We start from the raw sequence: 10,673 nt of genomic DNA on the forward strand, positions 1-10,673 counted from the left end.
ACAATATTACCATTAAGTCTTGAAAATTATATTTTAAAATAAGTTAGACAAATTTGGATTTCTATGGCTTTGGTAATAGCTTGTGATGGCAAGCTAGATGATCAAAACAGCAAATCCATGAATGAGCTCAATATGGATTAGTATTCAGCTCATGATTTAAACTTATTGAATCTGAACTCCAAGATTGCTGTTCTTCACATAAAAACACTGCCACAACAATTGATATTTACATACTGGCATAGATAATGTGTCTGGTCTTTTCCCTACCCCCATGTTTGTACAATCATGGAATTTCTATCTATCTATCTATCTATCTATCTATCTATCTATCTATCTATCTATCTATCTATCAATCTACATTTGGGGGGCATGACAATTTGCACTGTGTGAAAGGTTTGACAACCTGGTTTCACCTGGAATAATCTTTATTAAGTTTTAACTCTTCTGGGTTCTGTTGAAAGTAGTTTTGTCCATTTTCGGTCATGATGTAAGTTTTATGAGCAAGGTATTTAAATAATGCATTTTTTCCTGCCATGCTATTGCTGTCTGTGGCATAGAAACCACATAACTGACTTGGCTTTACATATAACCACCAATACCACTAATGAGAACAGAGGCTTCAAACCCAGCTAACACTAAGAGCTGTCTATTAAATATCTTGTGCTCTAGGTAGTCTGTCCACAACCCACAACACAATTTTCATAAGCTGATAAGGTCAGACAGTCAGAACCTGGTATAATTCCAATACTCTTTATTTTCTTCACATTCATCCTAGAGAGGTTGATATGCCAGGTATCTACTAACCTGGCTTGGAATAAGTGGCAGTAGGCATGTATCCTGCCATTAAAAAACATGACAAATCCTCCCCATTACATTCAAGAGATTGTTTATGGACAAAGTATTTTGTTCACTTTGCCTTTCACCATCAAGGATTTGTTATGTCCTAGTTATGAACATAGCGAGTGCATGATGTACAACTGTAAGCCAGTCTTACTGTGTCTATGAAAGGCAAGTAAAAATCATGCTGGCTTATAGGGATATGATATTAGCAAACATCCATCCAATACTGTCTTTAAAATACTGACATGACTGAACATCAGGTGTAGCCTGACAGGTAATATATATGGTATTTATTCATGAATCTACACTCTAGGGTACAACATATTGTTTGCATTTATTTCCTGTTGTTTTTATAGTGATAATGTTGGCACAGATATATGGGATAGCAGGTATAAGATAATGTCAGACTACATTTACATATCCGTTGTCATATTCATATGGGATTACAGATTTGTTAAGAACAAAAAAAGAACTGTACAGTATCTTTAGTAGTAGTTGTTTTATAACATCTAGTTTTACTGTGTTCCATGTCCCTGCAAACATGGACTTTGTTAAAGTACTTTATGAAAAATAATTGAATCATCTAAAATGGGTAAAGTGCTGAGAAAAGTCATTGTTCTTTCCATTTTGATTAGATCTTTGTGACAATTTTTGATTCTACAAACATTTTAATCGCTTCCCGAACGTCTTTATTTCTTAGGGTATAAATAATTGGATTAAGTGCAGGAGTGACAACAGAGAAAAATATGGTACCCAGAGCATGAAACTCATCAGAAACAACGTCTATTTTATATGATGAAAAGCTACTAACAATTGATATATAATAAATGATGACAACTGTTAGATGGGAGCTGCAAGTAGAAAATGCCTTTTTCCGGCCAGCAGCTGAACTAATTTTTAGTATAGCATTGAGTATATTGATATAAGAGAGTACCACAAGTAAAAATGGTATGAAAACAATAATTAAAATAATTGACATTGCCCAAATTGTAAGTGGTGTGATATCACCACAAGCTAATCTGGAAATAAAAAAATGATCACAAAAGCAGTGATTAATTACATTTGGTCCATTAAAAGGAAACTGAGCAGTAAAAATAGAAATTGACACGATTGCTAAGCATGCCACCACAAAACTCATTATTGCCAACAGGATGTTAAATCTTTTATTCATAATGGACATGTAATGAAGAGGACTGCATATTGCTACATAGCGGTCATATGCCATTACCATAAGAAGGAAACACTCAAACTGTCCCATGGAATGTGAGATGCACATTTGTGCAAAGCATGCACTGAATGAAATTGTGTTGGCATTAAAAATAAACAATATTAACATTTTGGGGATAATCGAAGTTGTAAATACCATGTCTAAAACAGCAAGGTTGGAAAGAAAGAAATACATGGGTTTGTGTAACCTCTGATCTACTATAACTCCAATCAAAATTAAAGTATTTCCTGTTAATATGATTATGTAGATCACCAGAAATACAATGAATAAAACTGGTTGATAACCATGGAGATATGGAAATCCTGCAAGAATAAACTCTGTAACTTGACTGTTACTGCTATTACATGTCACCATTGTTGCATAACAATATCTGAAAAAAAAGAAAACATATAATTATGACTTGCATAGAAAATATGAGTTGTTATAAGGCAGTGAATATTAACTCTGATCAATTATAGACCTTCAAGCTCTTGTCTTGAAATGTACTAGCTTATTAATGTTTTATTTCTGAACATTTTGGCAAATAAGTATGCATAAGACATAGAAACTCTACAGATAGCATTGGCTGTGGATTCAATTTACCAAATTAACCCTCTTGTACATAATGTCTTACTAATAATAAGGTCGAAACATAAAGAATTCAGCATGGTCTGCACAGGATTCATTTCTTAAAATCATTCACTCAAATCTAAATAGAAAGCTGCATGATGATTTCTATATGCCATAAGCAGCATCAAGTAAAGCAACATAGCAGAACTGCATATACATGTGTAAAGTATCTCAGGAATGCTTAACACCTAGTAACACAGCCCAAGACATAAATCAACACTATTTAGTGCAGGCATGGTCAGTGTTATTAGTTACATGCCAACAACTTGTGCAGAGTATCATGAGAAATATTTACTAAAACGAGAACACCTTAGAATATATTTATAGGACAGGTAAGCACGTAACATAACTGGAAGAAATGGCAAAGCAAAACAACAGGAGCCATTATTAATAACACTGCAAGCAATTATAAAAAAATAAGTACAATACCAGCATGTAATCATTTATTAATAACAGCAGTTGACAAAAACCTAAAAAAGCTGTAAGTATTGTAAATAGCACAAGGACTAAAGGATAACTGCAGGTAAAACCTGAAAATGACCTATTCATTCATTCATTCATTCATTCATTCATTTGCAGTTGAACTCATTAATCCAAGCCCATTCTGCTGAAAACATAATCCTGCCTTCCCATCTTAATACTGTGATAAGTGAACCTGTCATAATTATTTTTAAGTAGACCCAGTGTAACCCCAATTTTGGAAGATCTGCTCCCATACCCCTGGTCTCTAAATATATTATCTAGAAGATAAAGCTATCTTGTAGAAAAGTCAATTAATTTTAGTCCCGTTTTTCTGAGTTACTGCAGTTTCAGAGGTAGCATATTTAGAGATCTCCAGTGTCGGGGCTCAACCCATGCAAAAATAAATTTGCAAATACAATCTGCATTAGTTAACTGCATAGATATAGTTTATCACCTTAGCTTGATACATTTTACTTTGATTAGCAGAATTATATTTGAAAAAATGCATATATTTGTCATTATAGCATAAACTTTTCTGTATTACTAAGGTCCACTTATCACTGTAAACATTTATAATTATTTTTAAACCTGTTTTACCCCCCCCCAAAAAAAATGCCTGGGACTTCCATGTTTTGTGAAGTTTGGATTGTTTAAGGATTTCAGATTCTATGATATCATTTTATAGAGATACAGATTGCTCTTTGAGGAAAAAGACTTAGAAAGACTGCACTGTTTTCTGCACATCAGTTTGATTTTTCTAGTCACTTTTCATTCTCGATTTGTATATGCAACCATCTTTGACAGACCATTTAAACGGATAATTAAATATTAAGTTTGAAATGGTAGCTGAGTTAGCTGCTTTCTCAAACCAAGACTGTAGTTCCAAGTCGCAGCTTATAGGTTTTTTGCTAAGGTATGAGAAGTGATATGGTTTGTATTGAAATCTAACAGATTTTTTTGGCTCGTAACAAGAAGTTTTGCCTTTGATGGAACCATAACTCCTGCTTAGTTGTGCTTTGCATCAAATACTATCTATATAATGCAAAACAGACTCTGAAAATAAAATAAATTAGACAGATTTATGGAACATAGTGCTTAGGGAGACCAAAAAAATGAAATGCTAACATAAAACCTAGTAGTTAATATGAAAATATGTCTCCTTCTGCATGGCACTGCTGGGGTTGATTGTAAGGAAGGATAGTTAATTAGTGATGTGAAAGACACATTTGAAAACTAAGCTCAGATTCCCTCTCTGTTCATGCACTCTCTTCTGATTGTAACAGCATGGATTTTGTTCTAAACCTAGACACTGGTTACAATAACAATGTATCCTCTCTTTAAAAAGATGACTTTATTGCACCCATGCTTCTCAACCTCACAAAGGCCTTTGACACAGGTAGAAATTCCCTTCTCTTGGATACACTGACATCTGAAGTTGTTGATTCTACAGTTCAGATTTGATGTTGGGGATAATTATTTATCTATGACACTGAATGTAAGAAGTTGAATTCTGTTATATAACGCTTAACCTTTTATACATATTTCTTCAGGAACTGATTTTGAGTCCTTATTTTTCCTAAATTTGTAAATTGGACATGACTTTCCTGTAGTAAAGCCACACACTGTCAACATGATAATAACTCCATGGATGAGAAAGAAAAATTTTGGAGTGAGTTGGATGAAGTGATGGTGAGTGTACCCAAGGGTGAGAGACTGGTGATTGGAGCAGATTTCAATGGGCATGTTGGTGAAGGGAACAGAGGGGATGAGGAAGTGATGGGCAGGTATGGTGTTAAGGAAAGGAATGCAGAAGGTCAGATGGTAGTGGATTTTGCAAAAAGGATGGACATGGCTGTGGTGAATACATATTTTAAGAAGAGGGAGGAGCATAGGGCGATGTACAAGAGTGGAGGAAGATGCACACAGGTGGATTATATCCTATGCAGGAGGGCCAGTCTAAAGGCGATTGGAGACTGTAAAGTGGTGACAGGGGAAAGTGTAGTTAGGCAGCATAGAATGGTGGTCTGTAGGATGATGTTGGTGATCAGGCACTGGGGGGCAGTGAAGAACTACCGAATAGCTGGGTAACTACAGCAGAGATGGTAAGGGAGACAGCTAGAAAGGTGCTTGCTGTGACATCTGGACAGAGGAAGGAAGACAAGGAGACCTGGTGGTGGAATGAGGAAGTACAGGAGAGTATACAGAGAAAGAGGCTGGTGAAGAAGTGGGATTGTCAGAGAGATGAAGAAAGTAGACAGGAGTATAAGGAGATGAGGAGCATGGCAAAGAGAGAGGTAGTGAAGGCTAAGGATAAGGAATATGGAGAGTTGTTTGAAAGGTTGGACACTAAAGAGGGAGAAAAGGACCTGTACCAATTGGTTAGACAGAGGGACCAGGCTGGGAAAGATCTGCAGCAGGTAATGATAAAGGATAGTGAGGGAAAAGTACTCACAAGTGAGGAGATTGTGTTGAGCAGATGGAAAGAGTAATTTCAGGGGCTAATGAATGAAGAGAATGAGAGAGAGAAGGTTGGATGATGTGGGGATAGTGAATCAGGAAGTGAAACAGATTAGCAAGGAGGAAGTAAGGACAGCTATGAAGAGGATGAAAAATGGAAAGGCTGTTGGTCCAGATGACATACTAGTGGAAGCATGGAGGTGCTTAGGAGAAATGGCAGTGGAGATTTTAACCAGATTGTTTAATGAAACCTTGGAAAGTCAGAGGATGCCTGAGGAGTGGAGAAAAAGTGCTTTGGTACCTATTTTTAAGAATAAGGGTGATGTGCAGAGCTATAGTAACTACAGATGGATAAAACTGAACAGTCACAGCTTGAAGTTATGGGAAAGAGTAGTGGAAGCTAGGTTAAGAAGGGAGGTGATGATTAGTGATCAGCAGTATGGTTTCATGCCAGGAGAAAACACTACAGGTGCGATGTTTGCTCTGAGAGTGTTGATGGAGAAATATAGGGAAGGTCAGAAGGAGTTGCATTGTGTCTTTGTGGACTTGGAGAAAGCATAAGATAGGGTGCCTAGAGAGGAGTTGTGGTATTCTATGAGGAAATCAGGAATAGCAGAGAAGTATGTAGGCTTGGTACAGGATATGTACGAGGGTACTGTGACAGTGGTGAAGTCTGCAGTGGGAGTGACAGATGCGTTTAAGGCGGAGGTGGGATTACATCAAGGATCAACTCTGAGCCCTTTCTTATTTGCAGTGGTGATGGACAGGTTGAGAGACGCAAACAGACAGGAGGCCCCATGGACTATGATGTTTGCAGATGACATTTTGATCTGTAGTGAGAGCAGGGACCAGGTTGAGGATACCCTGGAGAGGTGGAGATATGCTCTAGAGAGGAGAGGAATGAAGGTCAGCAGGACTAAGACAGAATATATGTGTCTGAATGAGAGGGAGGATAGAGGAATGGTGAGGATGCAGGGAGTAGAGTTGGCGAAGGTGGATGAGTTTAAGTACTTGGGATCAACAGCTCAAGGCAATAGTGAGTGTGGAAGAGAGGTGAAGAAGAGAGTACATGCAGGGTGGAATGGGTGGATAAGAGTGTCAGGAGTGATTTGTGACAGATGGGTAACAGTAAGAGTGAAAGGGAAGGTCTACAAGAGGATAGTGAGACCAGCTATGTTGTATGGGTTGGAGATGGTGGCAGTGACAAAAAGGTAGGAGTCAGAGCTGAAGTGGCAAAGTTAAAGATGTTGAGATTTGCACTGGATGTAACAAGGATTGACAGGAATAGGAATCAGTATATTAGAGGGTCAGCTCAGGTTGGATGGTTTGGAGACAAAGTCAGAGAGGCGAGATTGCGTTGGTTTGGACATGTGCTGAGGAGGGATGCTAGGTATATTGGGAAAAGGATGCTACTGATGGAGCTGCCAGGTAAGAGGAAAAGAGGAAGGCCTAAGATAAGGTTTATGGATGTGGTGAGAGAGGACATGCAGGTGGTTGGTGTGACAGAGCAATATGCAGAGGACAGAAAGAAATTGAAACAGATGATCCACTGTGGCGACCCCTAACGGGAACAGCTGAAAGAGAAGAAGAAGTAATGTATTGCTTATATTCTAGATGAAGCTCTTTCTACACTTTCTGCAATGCTGAATATTTAATAATGGTCTATTTATCAATCCTCCCAATCAAAAGACATGCTGTGATCTCTGACACTAGTTCTTTACTACTTGCTCTTGTATCCAAATACGGCATGTCTGACTCCACAGTGGACAAATTTAAATACCAGGAGTTCGCACTTTAACAAACAGTTAACACTGCTCACAGAGGTATCGCTGCCAAGATGGTTCACCAACAGCACACTTTAGATCTTAGCTCTGCTCTATATGATCTTACCTGTAATTACTAAGATGTGGCATTGCACAAAGGTTCCATGCAGTTTGTATATTGGGCACAGACTGCTGCACTTCAGTGAAAAATCTTCAATAGATTCTTCCATCAGGATATCAGACTATCAACTTTAATTTAAATCGACAGTACCTTAGGCTTCCTGGTACTGTGCAACATACCCCTAAACCTCTTAGCATAAAAATCAGGAATAAATGAAGGTCAGAGGTCCAAATCAGGGAAAATGTTAAATATTGGTTTTATATACTTAGATATTTGTTACAATAACAGATTTTAAATTAGCATGCATTTTCTGAAGTATGTGCTTTCTGAAATGGAAATGTCTCTCAATATTTATCCTGCTGCACAACTTTTGAAAATGACCGCAACTATTTTTGGAAGCAATACTTAAGCTGCACCATCGATGTTAACATCTTCAGAACTTCATGACCTGCATATTGCATCTTTACTCACTAACCCATCCCCTTCCCTGCCCTTACTTACCCTGACTACATGAATATCAGTACTTTTGTATTTAAATACTGTCAGTTTATGTGTTATCCTATTACATTAAGAAAATCAGCTGTTTGACATGTGGCTATATTTAAGACAACCATAACAGAATGTGTACTATTTAATGATTACTCTTCAGTATTATGCTGCATTTATTATTCCTGCTGTTATCTAATGCATTGTTTACAACTCATCAGACAAAGCCAGTACTGACCTATAAAAAGTAAATTCAATATTAATCAGTTGGTACAGATTGTGATGATACTAGGTTTGCTTACCATGACTTAATTACTAGCCAGATTCTTCCTTCTTTTTTTTTCCTTCATATCCTGTACAACTGTTAAATATTTAATATGCAAAAGTCATGAGTACTATGTAATGACAATGCATACAGCAGAATAAAATCACATTTCATAGAGGTAAACAGACCCATTGTAGTCTAAATAATCTTGACCAGTCTGGAAATAGAAGTTTTTTTTTTTTTTTTAAATCTCACACATTCAGATTTGAATAAGTATATATTAAAGCAAGGAAAAACAGTTACATTAATTAATATACACGCATTTCCAGCCTGGTATCACAGATAAATGAAGTAAAGACAGATTTACTAAGTGAAAAATCTGAACCATAACAGACGTATTAAACTTAGATATTTATAAAGAATATTAATGTAACAAGACTGTGCATTACTATGAATTTTATGGAAAAAAGATATCTGTAAATTCAATGCATTACATGAAAAACATAGATTATTCAACAAAACAGAGGAAAAAATAGTCATATGATAGCAAACTTCTTAGATTTAAACTTCACTATTATTAATAAGGATTGTGCAATATACAGAGAGCAAGCCACCTATGAAGTACATCAGAAGCCTACTGAAAGGTTTGAGAGCTATAGCATAGTTTGCTTTGTCTCGCAAACAACAATAAAATGCAAAACTAGGGCTTGTCCAAAAGTTTTAAAAGCTTTTAAATCTGTTGACTGATAAGAAATGCACTTAAGTAACATTACAGAGTTTCACCAATTAGCAACTGGAAAAAAGACTTTAAATTCCACAAGATAACTTTTCTACTGCTAGGAGTTCATAATATTATAACTCAATTAAAACTAAGCTCAAACATAGTATTACAATATTTTCTGCAAAGTAAAGTATATAATGTCAAAAAACAATAGTGCCTAAAAATGGCATGAGATTAGATGGGCTATATGCACTGGAGTGGAGTAGGTAACTGCCTCAAATTACCTATATGTAAGACCATGAATAAAATATTTTAAAAATAAAATACTGCAAGGCTTAACAAATAAAAATATAAAACTTAAGTTCTACTTAAACAAACTGTGTCATTAGTGGTAGCTTCACACTATTTTTAATAAAAGGTGGAATCTATACTCATTGTAATATAGAAAGTATACGTAAATCATAAAATATACATTTTTTATCACAAGACATATAAACTATCAATAGATTTGCAATATCCATTGTGATTCATAGACATTTTGTGTAGTATACAGCACATTCAATGCATTGAAAGCAACTACATGCAAGCAAACTGCATTTATTCAGTGCAGGGTTAGGTTTATAAAAGGCTATATAATGACATGCAAATGAGGGTACTGTGTGTAATGGAGAACATAATAGAGTACAAGTGCATGGCTATGAGATTAGGTTGTGATTCACACACGTTGCTCTGATGGCAGCAGCAGGATAAGCATCAATTTAAGTGCAAAGAGCACACAGGAAATTGCACATTTGCACTATGTGAAGACATTAGGAGCAGGAACTCCTTTCATGCAGCAGCATTTACTTTATAAAAGGAGTACTCTCTTCCTCTTGAAAGTGTGACATGGTGGTGGGACCATAAACAAAAATGTTACTGGCAGCATATAACCTACTACAAGCTGACATATCAGAATCTGACCAACCTTTTCCAAATGGAAAGAGATATCATACAGTCATTGACTGGCATATTACTCACAAGCAGCAGTGGAAAAATGCATGGACTTCTACTACCAGCGTACCTCAAAGTATGGACCTATCAAACGCAAACAAGAGACACAATGAGTATATTACAGGGTTCAGCATATAAAGTAATGTGTTCCTTCACAGAAATCACAGGAATCATAGGAAATACTAGACTACTCAACCTGAGGCCATGTTTGCCTTGCCAGTAACTACCCATCAGCTCTATCGACCTTTTCAAGGAGGGCAAAGCATGTCAGTTCTGGAGTGTATTTTAGGGTATCCTTCCATTTCTCTAAGCTATGTTTGAAGGTCCACATGGAGTCACCTAGCTTACGATGCAAGTGGAGTGTATTTCAGAGTGAGAGGAGGTGCTGGAAAATGAAAATATCTCTCCATTTAGTTTTATTTAATAACTGATGTTACCTGATAGCTCTTGTTCCAGTGTTGGCTGCACTTTCTGATATGTTGAGAAAGAGGATGTCTCAGGCAGCATGGAAAGCCAGGCACAGCTCTCCCTTCAAAAGCCTTTGTAACACAGAGCACAGGGGCAGTGATTCCCCTTCAAAAGCCTTTGTAACACAGAGCACAGGGGCAGTGATTCCCCTTCAAAAGCCTTTGTAACACAGAGCACAGGGGCAGCGATTCCCCTTCAAAAGCCATTGTAACACAGAGCACAGGGGCAGCGATTCCCCTTCAAAAGCCTTTGTAACACAGAGC

The 10,673-nt window shown here is 36.9% G+C and overlaps 1 protein-coding gene across 1 annotated transcript; it reads right to left on the reverse strand.

Annotated features, from left to right (window-relative positions):
• Positions 1–1,471: 1,471 nt before the first annotated feature.
• Positions 1,472–9,001, reverse strand: LOC122803463 (olfactory receptor 2AT4-like). The gene is made up of 2 exons (XM_044073081.1): positions 8,991–9,001; positions 1,472–2,405 (listed from the first exon to the last, which is right to left on the reverse strand). The coding sequence occupies exons 1-2, from the start codon at positions 8,999–9,001 to the stop codon at positions 1,472–1,474; spliced, it is 945 nt and encodes a 314-aa protein (XP_043929016.1).
• Between the last annotated feature and the right edge of the window lie 1,672 nt (positions 9,002–10,673).

The sequence above is a fragment of the Protopterus annectens genome, chromosome 5.part1 (genome assembly GCF_019279795.1).
Source record: "Protopterus annectens isolate FY-2018-M chromosome 5.part1, PAN1.0, whole genome shotgun sequence".
Classification (NCBI taxonomy): domain Eukaryota; kingdom Metazoa; phylum Chordata; order Ceratodontiformes; family Protopteridae; genus Protopterus; species Protopterus annectens.